The sequence below is a fragment of the Amblyraja radiata genome, chromosome 23, assembly GCF_010909765.2.
Source record: "Amblyraja radiata isolate CabotCenter1 chromosome 23, sAmbRad1.1.pri, whole genome shotgun sequence".
In the NCBI taxonomy this organism is placed as follows: Eukaryota; Metazoa; Chordata; class Chondrichthyes; order Rajiformes; family Rajidae; genus Amblyraja; species Amblyraja radiata.
Genome location: NC_045978.1, coordinates 815,688 through 836,032, shown reverse-complemented (window position 1 = coordinate 836,032; position 20,345 = coordinate 815,688). Strand labels below are relative to the sequence as shown.

At 45.0% G+C, this 20,345-nt stretch overlaps 1 protein-coding gene across 2 annotated transcripts in view; it reads right to left on the bottom strand.

Annotated features, from left to right (window-relative positions):
- Positions 1-5,381: 5,381 nt before the first annotated feature.
- LOC116986130 (rho GTPase-activating protein 18-like) overlaps positions 5,382-20,345 on the bottom strand; it is a 31,650-nt gene continuing 16,686 nt past the window's right edge. For both annotated transcript variants that reach the window (XM_033041301.1, XM_033041302.1), the window contains exons 8-15: positions 18,787-18,864; positions 18,463-18,622; positions 17,428-17,510; positions 14,388-14,594; positions 11,940-12,062; positions 11,038-11,201; positions 8,092-8,150; positions 5,382-6,024 (exon numbers count right to left, since the gene is read on the bottom strand). In XM_033041301.1, the coding sequence (XP_032897192.1) occupies positions 5,918-6,024; positions 8,092-8,150; positions 11,038-11,201; positions 11,940-12,062; positions 14,388-14,594; positions 17,428-17,510; positions 18,463-18,622; positions 18,787-18,864 (981 nt within the window). In that variant the 3' untranslated portion in view covers positions 5,382-5,917. The remainder of the gene's footprint in view (positions 6,025-8,091; positions 8,151-11,037; positions 11,202-11,939; positions 12,063-14,387; positions 14,595-17,427; positions 17,511-18,462; positions 18,623-18,786; positions 18,865-20,345) is intronic.

Genomic DNA, 20,345 nt, shown 5'->3' with positions numbered 1-20,345 from the left:
GACTACCACGGCAAATGGTACTACCATGGATACCTTGTATCCAGAGATGCTGCCTGTCCCGCTGAGTTACTCCAGCTTTTTGTGCCTATCTTCGGTTTAAACCGGCATCTGCAGTTCCTTCCTACAAGTTTAGTTTAGTTCAGTTTAGTCCAGAGATACAGCGCAGAAACGGGCCCTTCAGCCCATCGAGTCTGCACCGGCCAGCGATCCCCGCACATTAACACTATCCTACACACACACACTGGGGGACAATTTACACATTTACCAAGCCAATTAACCCACAAACCTGCACGTCTTTGGAGTGTGGGAGGAAACTGGAGATCCCGGAGAAAACCCACGCAGGTCAGGGGAGGAATATACAAACTCCGTACAGACAGTGCCCGTAGTCGGGATCGAACCCGGGTCTCTGGCGCTGTGAGGCAGCAGCTCTACCCGCTGCGCCACCAAGTGTCAAGGAATCCAGCAGATTTACTGGAGGAACAATTAAAAACAAGTGCACACACATGAAAGATTTCCGCAAGAATGATCGCATAGTATAAGAAGGATGTTGTTAAGCTGGAAAGGGTGCAGAGGAGATTTACGAGGATGTTGCCAGGACATTGAGGGCATTGAGCTACAGGGAGACGTTGGGTAGGCTAGAACTCTATTCCCTGGAGTGTAGGAAGATGAAGGGTGATCTGTTGGAGGTGTATAAAATCATGAGGAGAATAGATCAGACCTAGGTTTGGGGAAACCATGAACCAGAGGACATCCGTTCAAGGTGAAGGGGAAAATATTTCATAGGAATCTGAGGGATACATTTTTCACACAAAGGGTGGTGGGTGTCTGGAACAAGCTGCCAGAGGTTCTAGAGGTAAGGTTACTGCAATTTACAACATAACAATTCTAAGAAAATTCCAACTCAAATTCTGCATGATTAATCACAATAATTTTAAGTACTTTTTTCAAAGGTTTCAGTTTTGGATTTACAGATTCAGGATTGCATTTCAGGTTTTCAGCAATGTGTTTCTGGATCAGTGATGAGGCACTTGTGATTTTACAATGCACCACTAGAGGTCGGGAGCAGTGCAGTCATCACTTACTGTGCCTCTTGCATGAAGCCGCAGCTGGGAATTAAAGTCGAAACGTCACCCATTCCTTCTCTCCAGAGATGCTGCCCGTCCCGCTGAGTTACTCCAGCTTTTTGTGTCTATCTTCAGTTTAAACCAGCATCTGCAGTTCCTTCCTACACATGTGGATGTGTTTCTCCATCCAGTACTACAGTGGGCTTCAATATAGTGTTTCAATAGACAATAGACAATAGGTGCAGGAGTGGGCCACTCGGCCCCTTCTGGTCCGTTCTGGTAACTGTCGCAGTTGTTGGAGATTCCTCAATAGTGCCACCCATCCACACCAACCCATCTCCCACCAATGGTCCGTTCATGTCGGCACTCCTATTCAGACTGAATCGTCCTCCCTTCATTCCCTCCACAGATGCTGCCTGACTCACCGAGATCCTCCAGCACTTTGTGTTTTGCTCAAGTTCCAGCATCTGCAGTTCCTTGCGTCACAGTACATTTGGCCGAATGGCTTACTCCTGCACCTATTGTATATTTGAAGGGGAGCTAAATGGCCAGATGCCAAGTTGGTTCAGTCTCCACAGGAATTGTCACATTTCACACAACAATGGTCCCCAGCCAAAACATCACCTATCCTTTTTCTCCAGAGATGTTGTCTGACCCGCTGATTTACTCCAGCACTTGGTGTTTATCTTTGGTATAAACCAGCATCTGCAGCATCTGTTTCTACATTGAATTTTAATGTTTCATTTCCCTGCTTGCTGCCCAACTTGCACACAATTATATTCACAACAATTCTCCCAGTCATTTCTAACTCATTTCCTTCTTCCAACAGCTTGTGAAAATGCAGATGGGGTGAATTGCTGAAGGTGGATTTCAATGCGACAGTGACCATTGTTACCGTGCTCCAGTGATTTGTGCTACAGGAATACGGGCCAAACGTGGGCTAGTGGGTCGAGCTGAGTTGGGGGGACATGTTGGTCAGCATGGATGAGTTGGGCCGAAGGGCCTGGTTCTGTGATGTATGACTCTATGACTCTATGGATTATTGCTGGCCACAGTAACCTAGTAGATTCCAACTGCTGGTGGTGTGAGCTCATGAGATTTAAAGTTTTCAAGTTTTAAACTAAAGCATTTGAAAAAAAGAATGGATTTGTCATTAGAATCAGAATCAGGATCAGATTTTATTCGACAAGTATGTTTTGCAACATACGAGGAATTTCACTGGCCAAAACACAAATTTTCCAATTAAAACACAAATTTTCCAATCCTTATGGAATGTGTGTGATTGGGTATCTACTCTTCCCCGTGGATCGTCACCTTGTCGTGGTGGAGAAGCTTATGTGGACCTGAGATCCTGAGAGCGATGCCGTCTGGAGCTATGCTCCTGGTAGGGCCACCCATGGCGGTAAGGTCGAGGGGGAGGCCTCTGACAAAGAGCGATCCAACCAAGACCTCAACAGTGGAACAGGCGGAGGACGATGGCTGACCTTAGTGGAGCGTCACAACGGCTGGGAAGGCGGATGAAGGCTGCAGCAGAAAAGGGTCTCCGGTCATCTTGGACTCCATGCCACTGGATCCTGACCCAGATCTGTCAAGGACAGTGGGGTGGCCGTCTGTGCACCAGTCTCCCCACGTTAAACAAAGTCACGCACAGGCGTCCTCCAACCCTGGAGACACCCATGGTCAGCCATGACCGAAGGGGGCCTGAGAAAGCTATCTACAGTATCAACAATAATGAGTGTGGTGTTACCCGCAGCTTAATAAACGACAGCAAGATATGAATATACATAAAGTTTTGTGCCCTTTATGTCTCCATTCATCCTTCACATGGTCTGTGCCCAGGGCTGTTCACTTTGGTCACCCACTTCATTCTGTGTTCTGAAATTACATTTTAATGTTAATCTAGTTGGGACCCATAAAACTGGTGTTAAATGTACCGGGGGATTAGCAACGTTGACACTCGGGGCAGTTTTCATTTTGGGTTCAATGTTTTTTTTCTCTCTCGTGAAGTAGTGGCTCAAAATTCCCCTGAAACTCATGACGTGATCAGATATATTAAAAGTTCCAAAAATCAAACAGTTTAATAGAACATAATTCTTTATTTTGTTTGCATCTAACTTTTGTATTTCAGAGTATTAACCTGAGGAAGTGTTATTGGTACAGATGTAAGTGGAGTTGTCACAAGAATTGTCTTCCAATCGCACGTAATCTCAATGTAACATTCATGGAAGTAGTAGCATTTAATATTATAATGATCCACTTCCTTTACAATCTAATCGTCAGTTATTTAAGCAAATTAACTACCTATAATATGTATTTCAAACATTTAAAATGTGCAGAATATCAAAGACCCATACTCTCATCTCGCTGCTACCATCGGGAAGAAGGTACAGGAGCCTGAAAACCGTGACCTCCAGGTTCAAGAACAGCTTCTTCCCAACAACATCAGGCTGTTGAACACCGCACAACACTGACCTCAGCAACTGTGGTCTTCCATGGACTGCGTTTGGTTGTAATACAGTCTTCAGTTTACACTAGTATGGGCTTGGTACCTAGCATCACTAATCATTTATTGTGTTATTATATATTTATCTTTGTGTTATGGTATTAATGGGTCTGTTAAGTTGCAGCAAATAAGAATTTCATCGTTCAATTGTTGTTATTTATATATATATGATGATTAAACTGTGGACTAGACTATTGGGGACCAAGAACCACAGTTGGTCCAGCTTTCTGCTACGCCCACCAGCAGATGCCATTACATCCACTAACCCTTCTCTCCACCCATACCTCTGGAATGTGGGAGGAAGCCAGAGCACCTGGAGAATACCCACCTGGTAACAGGGAGAACGTACAAACTCTGTACAGGCGGCACACGTAGTCAGTATCAAACCCCGTTCTGTGGTGCTGTGGGGCAGCAAGCCCACCGCTGCCTTCCCTCCAATGCAACCTTAGACCACGGCAAGCGTGCAGTTACAGCCACACATTCAACAGCAGCATGGTGGCCCAGCGGTAGAGTTGCTGCCTTACAGTACCAGCGACCCGGGTTCAATCCTGACTACAGGTGCTGTCTGTACGGAGTTTGTACGTTCTCCCCGTGACCTGCGTGGGTTTTCTCCGAGATCTTCGATTTCCTCCCGCTCTCCGAAGACATACAGGTTTGCAGGTTAATTGGCTTAGTGTAAATGTAAAATTGCCCCTAGTGTGTGTAGGATAGTGTTAGTGTGCGGGGATCGCTGGTCAGTATGGACTCGGTGGGCCGAAGGGCCTGTTTCTGCACTGTATCTCTAAACTAAACTATGGATGAACATTCAAGGTTTTCACTCGTCCTATAATGATCACCAAACCACAAGAAGTAATCTCCAATAGTGGTTATATTATATCTGTACTTGTTTTAAGAATAAGCCACATGCTTAAAAACATTATATCTATCTATATACATACACATACATATACATATATATATGTTGATCCTGTTCGAACCAATATATATATATATTGGTTCGAACAAGTGGGCAGTTTGTTGAGGTTGCCGGGTCTGGATTACATTTACTGGGGAAATGGCATAGATCCTCTTCTGAAGAATATCAGTGAACCAGGTGGGATTTTGTAACAACTAATATTAGTTGTTCCAAAATACCTTAGAAACTAGAAACTAAAATCTCTTAGAAACTAAGTGAATGGTTTATTTCACTAATGATCTATCCCAGATTCATACGATTGTGTGAATTTACAATCCCACCATGAAGTTCACGTCTCAGGATCAGCATTTTCTGGTTTTCCAGCACCCTGGTTATAGGATGAACAGTGGCAGAAAATCTTGGGATCTGTGGCCGTTTCTTTAATCAAACGTGTTAATTCCAACATGAATAAGCGGGCACAGTTCCAACATATTGTTTATGAATTAATTCTTGCAAACATTAGCATCAAAAATATGATAAAGATTATATCTTTAATCATTTTCTTAAAATACCCACCACCTCAGCAGACACAAGTAAACAGATTTAAAATAGTTATTTAAACAGAATATTAAAAATCCCGCTAGTGAGCAGACGTGGAAAATACAAATATAAACATAGCAACATTTTCAGCAGGAAAGTTTCATCAACTACAAGTGGGTTTTAGTGCTGCAGCAAAACCTCACAGCTACAGGCTGCAAATTATATTGTACAGCATAAAACCTGCAAACTTCATCAGTGTTTCATTATACTTTAGTAAAGACAGCGTTCACTGTAGCTAGCCCGCCCGCAAGTATGGGACTAGTCAGGCTCTTTGTCCCAGACTGCAGAGACAGTAGCGTTGACGACACTGACAATGCTCCCCCCCCCCCTGCAATAAATACCGATGGGCAGAATATTTCGGCTCAAGCTGAACATTTCCTTTCTCTTCCATTTTCTTCACCTTCGTCTTTCCTCCAAACATCTTCCCAAAGTTTTGCGAAATAAATTTTAAAAACTAAATTCCAAGAGAAAAAATATATAAATGTTCGCGAGAGGAGCCTTGTTTTTCTCGTCCAGAATGTTAAATGTTCCTGGTGATATTTGGCAGCGTTTTAAACCAACTTCACGCAATAAACAGTCACGATTAAATATGTCACGTATAAGATTCGAGTTCTCACCTTCACATGCCAAGAGCTCTCAAATAAAACAGCTGGTCTATTTTATCTTCAATCAGTGGTAAATCCCCTTTGCTCATGAAAGTGCTAATGTACTCTGCTGGATTCATTGCTTCTTGGATTGCCTTGATAGAGATATCGTGCACCCTTCACCCTTACTATGGTCACAAACTACAATCCATAGTGCTGATGTTATTTATTTATTTAGCTGTGGACGTCGATGGTGAAGGTTTAGAGGAAGTTAGCTTTTGTTTGACAATGTAGCGCATGGTCTTATGACCCACTCCGCTTGAGGGTTGACCTTGAACAGGTCCCACATACGTGTGTCTGGATCAAGGCACCGTTCACCTGGCAAATGAAAGCAAATTGAAATCATTTAAAAAAGCCACCAGTTACTTTTAAATGGAACACAGAAATGATAAGGGTGGCACGGTGGCACAGCAGTAGAGTTGCTGCCTCATAGCGCCAAAGGCCCACGCTTGATCCTGACTACGGGTGCTGTCCGTGCAGTCCTCACATTTATTTATAAAACAACTCTCGTTGGCCAAAGTGCTTTACATTTGTTATAAGAATAGTATAAACAAACAAACTACATACATATATACATATAGCCCTCGCTCAGTGGACGTCAGGAAAGGCTTGGGAGTATAGATAAGTCTTTAGTCTTGACTTAAAGGAGTCGATGAAGGAGGCAGTTCTGATGGGAAAAGGGGATGATGCTGTTCCACAGTCTAGGAGCTGCAACCGCAAAGGCACGGTCACCCCTGAGCTGATGCCTGGACCGCGGGATATTCTGCAGCCCCAAGTCGGCCGATTTGAGGGACCTGGAGGTGGAGTGGTGGGTGAGAAGACTTTTAATGTAGGAGGGGCAGTGTTTGTACGTTCTCCCCGTGACCGCGTGGGTTTTCTCTGGGTGCTCCGGTTTCCTCCCACACTCCAAACACATGCTGGTTTGTAGCGTCATTGGCCGGGGAAATTGTAAAATTGTCTCTAGTGTGTAGGATAGTACGGGGTGATCGCTGGTCAGCACAGACTCAGTGGGCCGAAGGGCCTGTTTCTGCCCTGTATCGCTAAGTCCAATTCTAAAGATAAATGAAATGGTCCAGTGTAATTTTACATTGGGCTCAAGGAACATGGAAAATTTCAGTTGAACTTGGTGTGTTAATATGGATTTATAGCAGTGTTAGATGTTAGTGATTAGTGTGTTATTATAGCAGTGTTAGTGATTAGTGAAACACCTTACACATCATCACCCAATACTGATACTCAGCAATGTATAAAATGGGACGGATTCTCACAGAATTGATCCCAACTGATAAAGTTCACAGAAACTTAAATGGAAGAAAAAACCAAGGAAAAAGTGTAATTCAAAAGTTACTATAAATAAAACTTACATAAATCATAATTAGATTAATCTAGGAAATTATTTGGAAAATTGCACATCTCAGTTTTAAACATAACATTTCAAATAAAATTAAACTAGAGGAGCTCACATCAGATCACAATGTGGAAAAACCTTTTGGTGAGATCACTAGAACCATATCTTGCTGATACAGCGTGGGAGACAGCACTATTCCACGGGACTGAGTCTGCATCCGATGAGGACATAAGGTTTGCATTTACCATGCAGAATATTTTAAATAAGCAATCACGTAAGGATTACTGCTGGGTATTTATCAGCAAGATATGGTCCTGTGTCATCAGACACAAAAAGCTGGAGTAACTCAGCGGGACAGGCTGGGTACGTGACTGAAGAAGGGTCTCGGCCCAAAATATCACCCATTCCATCTCTCCAGAGATGCTGCCTGTCCCGTTGAGTTACTCCAGCTTTTTGTGTCTATCTTCATTTCAACCAGCATCTGCAGTTCCTGCTTATACTTTACTGTGTCGGTATAAATATATTTCTATAATAAAAGGACTATTATTTCTGCACTGTAGCCAAATTGTTGTTTTCTTGTATAAGCATATTTGTCTGTATTATTTTAACTTGTTTATTCGTCAAAATATTACCAATACTCCATGCTGAGAACTTCCAGGTTGAATGTTGTACAACGTGCTCGAGTTTTTTAGTTCCCACTATGCTGCACCTTTTTATTACTGTGTGGTATAAGAGGCTCCTGTTCCATCTCCTCTGTGCCTTGGTGCTCTCAGCAGATGGTGGAGGGAGGACTAGTTCATGGGACTCAAAAGAAGCCAGGATCTGACTTGCAATAATTGATTACATTTTAAATGGAATCACATTCTACACCTACAGAATCCAATTTATAGCCCCCATAGTTTCCCTAACAAGTGAACATTTTAAATAGATTCCGTTTTGTCCATCAAGATTTTCAAAATCACGGCGACTTAATGAAGTTTGACCCCAAATGCCAGAAAGATGCTGAGGTACAAATGAATGTTTGGTGCGTTACCTACCGATATTGCCACCCACTTCATACAAGCAGAACTCCGAGCTGTCTGTCGAGTCGTTACTTCTGTAAAGAGGAAGAAAATAACATAATGTTCAATGATGTTGGATTTCATAAAGTCATCAGTGATAGGAGCAGAATCAGGCCATTCGGCCCATCAAGTCTACTCCACCATTCAATCATGGCTGATCTATCTCTCCCTCCTAACCCCATTCTTCTGCCTTCTCCCCATAACCTCTGACAGCCGGACTAATCCAATGTTGGATTTCTTCTGCCTCAACTGAAAACTGTAACGTCCAGGTTCAGGAACAGCTTCTTCCCTACAGCCATCAGGCTATTAAACACAACATCAAATAAGCTCTGAACTACAACAGTCTATTATTATTATTGCACAATATCTGTTTATTTATTGTGTGTATATATGATCGATGGTCTATAGACACACTGAACTTTTATCTCCTGTTCTGTATTTATGTTTACATATTCTGTTGTGCTGCAGCTAGTAAGGATTCCATTGTCCAATCTGGGACACATGACAATAAAATTCTCTTGACTCTTGAACAAGGATTCCAGAGCAGTAATGAAATGTGTCCGAGCTCTCGTTCCGCATGATATCCGTGCTGAAGCTGCATCTCTGCAAATGGGAACCTGCAATGAAAGCAGGAGAGGTGCAGGACTAACACTATGTACCACACATCAACGGGACAGATTCTCACAGAATCGATCCTCGCCCAGAAAGTTCACACAAACATAAAGGGAAGAATAAACCAAGAAGAAAAAAATGTGATTCAAAAGTTAAACGAATAAAACTTACGTAATTCATAACTAAATTAATCTTGAAAGTTACTTGGAAAAATGGACATCCAAGTGTTAAAAATAGCAATTTGAATAATATTAGTATAAAGGAGCCCACATCAGGTCACAGCGTGCAAACACCTTCTGGTGAGTCTGTTCCTTGTGTGTTCGACCGACCCAACGTCGGAGGTTTGATCATCCAGACGAGAGGGCCTGTACATCGGGCCGTCCATAGTGGCGACTACGGAGGGTTCATGGCCTCGACCACGGGTGAACAAAGGAGGACTGGCTGAACTGTGTTGCCTTCCACCATAGTGAAGAATGTTTTGGTGGATGTTTGTGTTAAATTCTATTGTGTATTGTGTGTCCTTTTTAAGTATCGCTGCTGACAAATTCATTTCACTGCACCTTCGGGCGTAAGTGATGAATAAAATTGACTTTGACATTGACTCTGCAGCGTAGAAGGGCAGAAGGTTTGCATTTACCATGCAGAATATTTTAAATGTACAATCAAGTGTGAATTAATGCTGGGTATTTATCGGCAAGATATGGTACTGTGTCAGTGTAAATATCTTTCTATAATGAAAGAATTTGCTGCAAAACCTCAGCAGTATCATATCCAAAGCAAAGGTCCTACATGGTAGATTCAGTGGAGTATTGAGTAGTAACCTCAGACACTTTGCCAACCACCAAATGATGACTTCCAAGCATTGACTGAAACTGCCTCCTGTTACTTGCTGGTGGGAGCAGTGGTCTGGACCTGATACATTCAGAATGGATCATCAGTTTAGTTTAGATAGAAACAAAAAACTGGAGTAACTCAGCGGGACAGGCAGCATCTCTGGAGAGAAGGAATGGGTCAAGACCTTTCTTCAGACTGGTTAGGGATAAGGGAAACGAGAGATATAGACGATGATGTAGAGAAATAAAGAACAAATGAATGAAAGATATGTAAAAAAGTAATGATGGTAAAGGAAAAAACGAGCAGCTAGTGTTAGCTGTTTGTTGGTGAAAGTTGAGTTTAGTGTCACGTGTACATTGAAAGTCACCTATCCATGTTCTCCACAGATGCTGCCTGACCCGCTGAGTTACTCCAGCACTCTGTGAAACGTCACCTATCCATGTTCTCCACAGATGCTGCCTGACCCGCTGAGTTACTCCAGCACTCTGTGAAACGTCACCTATCCATGTTCTCCACAGATGCTGCCTGACCCGCTGAGTTATGGTGCAGCAGCATCTATGGAGCTAAGGAAATAGGCAACGTTTCGGGCCGAAATCCTTCTGGAAATAGGCAACGTTTCGGGCCGAAACCCAGAAGGTTTCGGCCCGAAACGTTGCCTATTTCCTTAGCTCCATAGATGCTGCTGCACCCGCTGAGTTACTCCAGCACTCTGTGAAACGTCACCTATCCATGTTCTCCACAGATGCTGCCTGACCCGCTGAGTTAATCCAGCATCTGCACTTCCATAACCTCAACAACTATGATCTTCTATGGAGTGTATTTGGTTGCATTACGGAGTTTGTTTTTGCAATATTATGGTTACGTAGTATTCTGGATATTAATGGTTAATATTGATTACTATATATATATCTGTGTGTTATTGAATTTATGAGCCGATGAAGATGCAGCAAGTAAGAATGTAACTGTTCCATAGTCAGTAAACATAGAAACAGTAAATAGGTGCAGCAGTAGGCCATTCAGCCCTTCGAGCCTGCACCATTCGCCATTCAATATGATCATGGCTGATCATCCAACTCAGTATCCTGTACCTGCCTTCTCTCCATACCCCCTGATACCTTTCGCCACAAGGGCCACATCTAACTCCCTCTTAAATATAGCCAATGAACTGGCCTCAACTATCTTCTGTGGCAGAGAATTCCAGAGATTCACCACTCTCTGTGTGAAAAATGTTTTTCTCATCTCGGTCCTAAAAGACTTCCCCCTTAACCTTATACTGTGACCCCTTGTTCTGGACTTCCTCAACATCGGGAACAATCTTCCTGCATCTAGCCTGTCCAACCCCTTAAGAATTTTGTACTTTTCTATAAGATCCCCCCTCAATCTTCTAAATTCTAGCGAGTACAAGCCGAGTGACATGATAATTAAACAGTTATGAATTGACATTAATTTTCGTGCCATGAATGGAAGATCAGTTACCGGTTTGTAAGTGCAGTGTTTTCAACAGTCCAGTTACTGCAGTCCAATTTCTTCCGAAACTGCTGGACAAGATCCCGAGTTGTGGTATCGGGATCCAATTGGATATCCATGTTTCCCTTCAGTAGACGTGGAGCTTGGATTTTTATTCCTTTGTTACACTGGTGCTAGAGTAGGGAAAAATAATATTTCATTTAGTCCCACTGTTTGAGAAGCTGCAGCGAATGAGATGAATTGTGTTTGCCACCAGACTGAGCCTGTCCCCTGTCCCCTGTCCCCAAGATGCCCATGCCTGCTCCAACCAGCCACGGCACCATGGGCCCAACTACAGTGGACAGCTCACTGCCACGGCCACTGGGGGGCAGCACGGCTCTTTAGTGAGAGGGTGGTGAATCTGTGGAATTGTTTGCCACAGAAGGCTGTGGATATTTTAAAGACAGGGATATAGATAGCTTATTGATTAGTACGGGTGTCAGGGATTATGGGGAGAATGGGGTTAGGAGGGAGAGATAGATCACCCATGCTTGAATGGCAGAGTAGACTTGATGGGCCGAATGGCCTAATTCTGCTCCTATCACTTATGACCTTATGACAGCGGTATAGTTGCTGCCTCACAGCACCAGAAACCCGGGCTCGATCCTGACTACGGGCGCTGTCTGTACGGAGTTTGCACGTTCTCCCCGTGACTTTGTGGGTTTTCTCCTGGTGCTCAGGTTTCCTACCACACTCCAAAGACGTACAGGTTTGTAGGTTAATCGCTTTCTGTAAATTGCAAGTTGTCCCTAGTGTGTAGGATAATGTCTGTGTACAGGGGTGATCGCAGGTCAGCATAGACCCGGTGGGCCGAAGGGCCTGTTTCCGCGCTGTATCTCTAAAGGCTAAAGACCCATACTGTACATACACACCTCTGAAACTTGTCTTTCGTGCTTGTCCACGTGAATCTTCTTCAGCAGGTTCTTGATGCGTTTATCGTGCTTCCTGCTCTGTTCATTCAGCTTCCTCACCTGCGCCACAAGGAAGCACGGAACCTAACGTACAAAATAATTGGGAGAACACAGTCAGGGAGCAGTGCAGCATGGAAACAGGCCCTTCGGCCCACCTTGTCCATGCCAGCCAAGTGGGCATACTGGGCTAGTCCCATTAACCTGCATTAGGCCCACATCCCATCCACATATCTGTCCAAATGCGTTTTAAACATCAACATTGTAATCTGCTTCGATAGCTCGCTCTGGCAGCTCATTCCAGGTATGGACTACCCTCTGAGTGGAAAAGATGCTTCTTAAATCTCTCCCCTCTCACCTTAAACCTCTGCCCAGTAGTTTTCCAATCTTCTATGCTGGGATAAAGGCAGTGAGCGTTCACTTTATCTGTGCCCCTCATGATCTTGTTCACCTCCATAAGGTCACCCATCAGTCTCCCAAACTACAACGAATAAAGTCCCAGCCTATCCAACCTCTCCCTGTAGCTCTAGCCATCTGCGTCCCTCACCCCCATGTTCCACCTGCATTCTAAACAAACATGGAGAATCTGGCAAATTTGGCTCAATCACAAATGTAATCTCTATGTATTTCATTTCCAAAATAACCTGAATCTAAAAACATAAAATATACTTTTATTTATCTGGAGCAGAGCGTTTATCAGTCACGTTTCAGTTTGAATATTTGCTTCTATTCATGGGTACTTGGCTCCCAGCATCAGGGGCCAGCTCTCCGCTCCCACTATAGTAATACACACACAAGTTCCCCTTCAATCTGGGACGTGTCCGGGAGACTGGACTACAGGGCTGACTGTTGTTCGAGTTAGAAATAAACGCACAAAGTGCTGGAGTAACTCAGCGGGTCAGGCAGCATCCTTGGAGAATACGGATAGGTGAAGTTTCAGGTCAGGACCCTTGATCCATAACACCCCCTATCAAAGGTATCAAAGGTATTTTATTAGTCACATTCACATACACCCAGGTGTAGTGAAGTGAAATAACCATATATAACAATTACAGCACGGAAACAGGCCATCTCGACCCTTCTAGTCCGTGCCGAACACATAATCTCCCCTAGTCCCATATACCTGCGCTCAGACCATAACCCTCCATTCCTTTCCCATCCATATAACTATCCAATTTATTTTTAAATGATAAAAACGAACCTGCCTCCACCACCTTCACTGGAAGCTCATTCCACACAGCTACCACTCTCTGAGTAAAGAAGTTCCCCCTCATGTTACCCCTAAACTTCAGTCCCTTAATTCTCGAGTCATGTCCCCTTGTTTGAATCTTTTTGCCATTTTGCAGCACACAAAAAAAGAATACAGACATAACACCAATGAGAGTCTTAACACAGAACATCCCCCCACAATGGCTCCCACCATGAGGGAAGGCACAAAGTCCAGTCCCCAACCCCAGTTCACCCATAGTCGGGCCCATTGAGGCCTCCACAGTTGCCTCTACGGAGGCCCGATGTTCCAGGCCATTCTCGCCGGGTGATGTTGCTCCGGCGTCGGGAGAGTCCTCCCAGCGGCTTGGGACACCTGGAACGGCCGCTTCCGTACTGGAGGCCGCGGCTTCCGAAGCCAACAAGGCCGCGCAGGTTGGAGCTGCACAACTGGCGATCTCGTCGCGAGATCCCAGGCTCCCGGTGTAAAGTCAGCGCCGCCGCCCGCAGCTGGTCGCTCCTCAGACCCGCAGCTCCGCGATGTTGTTCCCGGCGGTCTCTGCTCACCGGAGCTCCAGCGCGGCGACCCAGGCAAGGCATCGCCCGCTCCGCGATAGCGCCCCAGCGCTGTGCCGCCGCCGAAAGCCGTGGTTCTGGGCGGTCCCCGACAGGAAGCGCCGCTCCAGGCCCGCTGGTAGGCCGCGAGGACGGGTCGAAGCTGCAGCCCGGAGAAAAGCTGCCTCTCCGACCAGGTAGGGACCCTGAAAGGTAGTTTCCCCCCTTCCCCCCCCCCCCCCCCCCCCCCCCCCCCCCACCCCCCACATAAAAAAGTCTAGACCTCCAACAAAACACTTTAACTAACTTAAAATAAAAATAAAGGATGAAAAGACAAACAGCTGCTGGCTGGGCAGCCGTGCACAGGACAGCGCCCCCTATCCATGTCCTCCTAGTGCTGCCTGACCCATTGGGTTACTCCAGCACTTTGTGCATTTTTTTTGGTAAGCCAGCATCTGCAGTTCCTCGTGTTAGGTCTGGCAGGCAGCTGAAGTTCTCCCCCATTGAGTGTCGGGGTACACCTGGTCTTGGTGCCACACTGCAGTATGTGGGAGCATTTGTAATCAGTCCCGATATAGACAAGTAATTAACACTTCTCTTTGCACAGAGAGAGCCGTAAATGAAATGTTGAGTCGGACAAACTCAGCGTACCGTCCAGAGCAGATCCTGGTAGTGGATCAGCATGCGGACAACGTTGGCGGCTTGCTCCGCCTGCTGCTTCTCGTTCCCCTCCGGCATCTTGTTGGCGATTCCTTTGTGCATGAAGAGGTTGGGGGCGATGATGGTGGAAACATTCCAGAGATTCATCTTGTTTTTCTGCTCCTTCTCAATCACTTTGCGCAGGAACTCCAGCAGCAACTAGAACAGGGGGGAGAGTTGGTTATTCACGCAACAGTCGCTGGTTGGTTTTACGATAGGATTGGACACGCTAGAGGCAGGAAACATGTTCCCGATGTCGGGGGAGTCCAGAACCAGGGGCCACAGTTTAAGAATAAGGGATAAGCCATTTAGAATGGAGACGAGGAAACACTTTGTCACACAGAGAGTTGTGAGTCTGTGGAATTCTCTGCCTCAGAGGGCGGTGGAGGCAGGTTCTCTGGATGCTTTCAAGAGAGAGCTAGATAGAGTCTTAGGGATAGTGGAGTTAAGGGATATGGGGAGAAGGCAGGAACGGGGTACTGATTGGGAATGATCAGCCATGTTCACTTTGAATGGCGGTGCTGGCTTGAAGGGCCGAATGGCCTACTCCTGCACCTATTGTCTATTGTCTATTGTCTATTGATAGAACTTTCTTCATCCCAGGAGGGAAATTGATTCTGTGACCATGGCAAATAAGCTCCATACAAAGGCAAGGTGGAGGAATGAGACTGTTATTGTACGAGCCATCTGCTGAACCCCCATGGTATGTGCATCCACTCACTCCCCTTCTGCAGATCAACAGTAATACTTTATTAGCCCACTATCTCCAGAGAGAACATTTCTCCCAATTCACGCTCTCAGGATGGGCAAGTACTTTTAAAGTGAAGATCATACAGGAAGTTCTACAACAACACTATGCAGACATGGTCTCCAGCACTGCCTGTTATAAATATACAACTATTATGGCCAGTTCCCCATCACCGTAGCTCATGATTTCATACACCTGTTCTTGTCAAAGTTCACAGATCATTACGCTGGGGTTAAAACCAATACTTGTAGATGGGGAGGAGGGATTGAATAAATGGTTGCCCTGGACTCTGTACGTTTGCACGGTGAACCATGTGTTTATCTGCTGGTGCGTTACAGATGCCTTACTAATAGTGAGCAATATTGAAGGTGTAATATTTTAAACCATGTCATTGACAGGTTCATTGTAAAATTCACAATTGCCCCCCTACTCCCCCAGCTACCTCAATGAGCCTCAGCTAACCCATCTCCACTCCCTACTCTGAAGAAGGGTCTCAACCCAAAACGTCACCTATCCATGTTCTCCACAGATGCTGCCTGACCCGCTGAGTTACTCCAGCACTCTGTGAAACGTCACCTATCCATGTTCTCCACAGATGCTGCCTGACCCACTGAGTTACTCCAGCACTCTGTGAAACGTCACCTATCCATGTTCTCCACAGATGCTGCCTGGCCCACTGAGATATGGTGCAGCAGCATCTATGGAGCGAAGGAAATAGGCCACGTTTCGGGCCGAAACCCTTCTGGAAATAGGCAACTTTTCGGGCCGAAACCCGGAAGGGTTTCGACCCGAAACGTTGCCTATTTCCTTAGCTCCATAGATGCTGCCTGACCCGCTGAGTTACTCCAGCACTCTGTGAAAGTCACCTATCCATGTTCTCCACAGATGCTGCCTGACCCGCTGAGTTACTCCAGCACTCTGTGTCTGTCCACTCTCTACTCTACTGCCTTCCTTTCCCTCAATTTATAGAATACAGAACAGTGTAGGACAAAATTAAAAAAGTTTACTGTAATTAGTCAGAGGGTGGTGAATCTGTGGAATTCTTTGCCACAGACAGCTGTGGAGGCCAAGTCAGTAGATATTTTTAAGGCAGAGATAGATTCTTGATTAGTCCGGGTGTCAGAGGTTATGGGGAGAAGGCAGGAGAATGGGGTTAGGAGGGAGAGATAGATCAGCCATGATTGAATGGCGGAGTAGACATGCTGGGCCGAATGGCCTAATTCTACTCCTATTCCTATGACCTTATGGTCTTAAATGTATTTGTTGTTACCTTTTTGAAGGTTGTTATTTTGTTCTCCAATGTAATCGAACATGGATGTCAGAGCCGTCACTCTGTTCTTGTAGAGTTTAGCAAAAGGTTAAATACAGAGAAACATAGACAATAGGTGCAGGAGTAGGCCATTCAGTCCTTCGAGCCAGCACCGCCATTCAATGTGATCATGGTTGATCATCCCCAATCAGTACCCCGTTCCTGCCTTCTCCCCATATCCCCTGACTCCGCTATCTTTAAGAGCCCTATCTAGCTCTCTCTTGAAAGCATCCAGAGAACCGGCATCACCCCCCTCTGAGGCAGAGAATTCCACAGACTCACCGCTCTCTTTGAGAAAAAGTGTTTCCTCGTCTCCGTTCTAAATGGCTTACTCCTTATTCTTAAACTGTGGCCCCTGGTTTTGGACTCACCCAACATCGGGAACATGTTTCCTGCCTCTAGCGTATCCAAGCCCTTAACAATCTTATATGTTTCAATGAGATTCCCTCTCATCCTTCTAAACTCCAGAGTATACAAGCCCAGCTGCTCCATCCTCTCGACATATGACAGTCCCACCATCCCGGGAATTAACCTTGCAAACCTACACTGCACTCCTTCAATAACAAGAATGTCCTTCCTCAAATTAGGGGACTAAAACTGCACACAATACTCCAGGTGTGGTCTCACTAGGGCTCTGTACAACTGCAGAAGGACCTCTTTGCTCCTATACTCAACCCCTCTTGTTATAATCAGTTACAATGTTGATAAAGTCACTTTCTTTCGAAGGTGACAAGTATAGTTTTTGTTAATTTACTTCATAACAGACAAAGTAATACACGATGGTCGACAAAAATGCTGGAGAAACTCAACGGGTGAGGCAGCATCTATGGAGCGAAGGAATAGGTGACGTTTATACACGACACTGTATTACAGATATCACGCTACCAAGGTCATGGTTTGGGCATGGAATCCTTTCCTTCCATGTTAAATCCTACCTTTAACGTGGCCTGGTATACATCGGGCAGAATCACCACCAGGAGATTCAGAGCATGGATCATCTGTATCTGGTCGGTGAAATCTGTGGAAAAGAAAAAGTTGTTGCCAGATCTACCAACCGTATAACAGAAGGAGGGAATGAGATATCAAAGTTTTGTTTGCTGTGGTGTTGCTTTATTTAATGGAAGCATGTGTTTAGACAATGGCTCCACACAGTCCAGACCCGTTAAACCAAGCATGCCCATCTCAGCAACTTGGTAGATCATCCATTCATTCTCATTCATTCCCTCTCTTCTCCAAGTCCTGTTGAAAGTGACATATGTGTCTAGCTGCATTTCAGATGTTTCTGCTCAGGTGAGGTCTACCGCTGGTGCAGTGGGAGCTAAGGAGGAGAGAGCTGGGAGCACAGCAGAGATGTTTGTGTCAAGGACCAGAACATTGAATGATGGTGAATGTTGTTCCTTTATTTAAACAAAGGTTATTGGGGAGAAGCTGGGCAACTCCACGCCAGAGACCCTTCTGCCATTTGTAGGGAAATTACTGGAGAAAATTCTTGCATGCCTCAATAAAGGTGGTGCAAAGGGTAGAGTTGCTGCCTCACAGCAACTGAGGCCCAGGTTCGATCCTGACTACGGGTGCTGTCTGTACGGAGTTTGCACGTTCCCCCCGTGACCTGCGTGGGTTTTCTCCGGGTGCACTGATTCCCCTTCTTCAGGTTTGCAGGTTAATTGGCTTGGTATATATATATGTAAAAATTGTCCCTATTGTAGGATAATGTTAATGTGCGGGATCGCTGGTCGGCACGGACTCGGTGGACTGAAGAGCCTGTTTTCGCTCTGTATCTCTAAACTAAACTAAAGGTCACCCTCAGCCTCCTACGCTCCATAGATAAAGGTCCCAGCATATCCAACCTCTCCCAACCACTCAAGCCCACAAGCCCAGGAATCATCCTTCAACTAATCAGAATTGAATTCTACACTCTGCCTCGCATGGATGAAATCTGTACAAAAATCAAAGAATGAAAAAGGACCTACTCCTGACTGTTGCAAAGGCTGCCACATACTCTGTGGTCAACAAGGGATAGGGCATTTCACGAATAAACATCTTCAATAAGCCCGCTCCGTCATTTTGCTGAACTTTCTTCCAGTCAAAATTATTTTGGTAAAAATTTGATTCAAGCTCTTGTTGCAAGCTCTGTGGGCAAAGCAGAACAAGATCAATAGTTGGGCAATACGACAGCTGAATGGTACTCATGGAAAAATGATATGTTGGTAGTTTAAATAATAATTGGTAATTTTAAATAATAGTTAGAAACTTAAGTTTATTGTAGACCATTTCCCCCCGTTCAACAATAGTACCTTTATTCTTGCAAGAGACCCTGAAATGCGAAGAATTCCTTCCGTTTCCAAACCGTTATCTTCCAAACAGCACAGCAACTGTGGGGGGAATGGAATTAGCTTTGTCTTGTTAAAGACTGTCATTGACAATTCCTTCTGTCCAAGGAGTTAACCCAAGCACATGTTAATATGCTGTTAGTATTCCAGACGTTTAATATTCAGGCAAATACTTCAAACATTTCTAAGTTAGAACTTCATGCATAATGTGTAGGTTTACACTGAAGATAGACACAAAGTGCTGGAGTAACTCAGCGGAACAGGCAGCACCTCCGGAGAGAAGGGATGGGTGACTTTTGGATCAGTACCCTTCTTCAGACTCTGAAGAACCTCAACCTGAAACGTCACTGAATTTGTTCTCTCCAGAGATGCTGCCCAGTCCTGCTGAGTTACTCCAGCACTTTGTGTCTATCTTCAGTGTAAACCAGCATCTGCAGTTTCTTCCTACACATTATGTCATGAAGTTCTAACTTAGAAAGGTTTGAAGTACTTGCCAAGGAAGACTCTCTCTAACTTCTACAGGTACACAGTAGAGAGCATGCTGACCGGTTGCATCGTGGCTTGGTTCGGCAATGTGAGCGCCCTGGAGAGGAAAAGACTACAAAAAAGTAGTAAACACTGCCCAGTCCATCATCGGCTCTGACCTTCCTTCCATCGAGGGGATTTATCGCAGTCGCTGCCTCAAAAAGGCTGGCAGTATCATCAAAGACCCACACCATCCTGGCCCACACTCATCTCCCTGCTACCTTCAGGTAGAAGGTACAGGAGCCTGAAGACTGCAACAACCAGGTTCAGGAATAGCTACTTCCCCACAGCCATCAGGCTATTAAACCTGGCTCGGACAAAACTCTGATTATTAATAACCACTTTCTGTTATTTGCACTTTACCAGTTTATTTATTCATGTGTGTATATATTTATATCACGGTATATGGACACATTTATCTGTTTTGTAGTAAATGCCTACTATGTTCTGTGTGCTGAAGCAAAGCAAGAATTTCATTGTCCTATACAGGGACACATGACAATAAACTCACTTGAACACTTTGTATTTAAGTGATTTTGGTTTAGTTTAGTTTAGAGATACAGCATGGCAACAGGCCCTTCGGCCCACTGAGTCCGCACTGACCAGCGATACACACTACCCTACTTACCAGGGATAAATTACAATAATACCAAGCCAATTAACCTACAAACCTGTACGTCTATGGAGTGCGGGAGAATACCAGAGAAAACCTACGCAGGTCACGGGGAGAAAGTACAAACTCCGGACAGACAGGATCAAACCTGGGTCTCTGGTACTGTGAGGCAGCAACTCTACCGCTGCTCCACCCTGCCACCCTTTATCTTAGAAACATAGTAACATAGACAATAGGTGCAGGAGGAGGCCATTCGGCCCTTCATTCCAGCACCACCATTCAATATGATCATGGCTGATAATCCAAAATCAGTACCCCTTTCCGGCTTTTTCCCCCATGTCCATTGATTCCATTAGCCCTAAGAGCTAAATCTAACTCTCTCTTG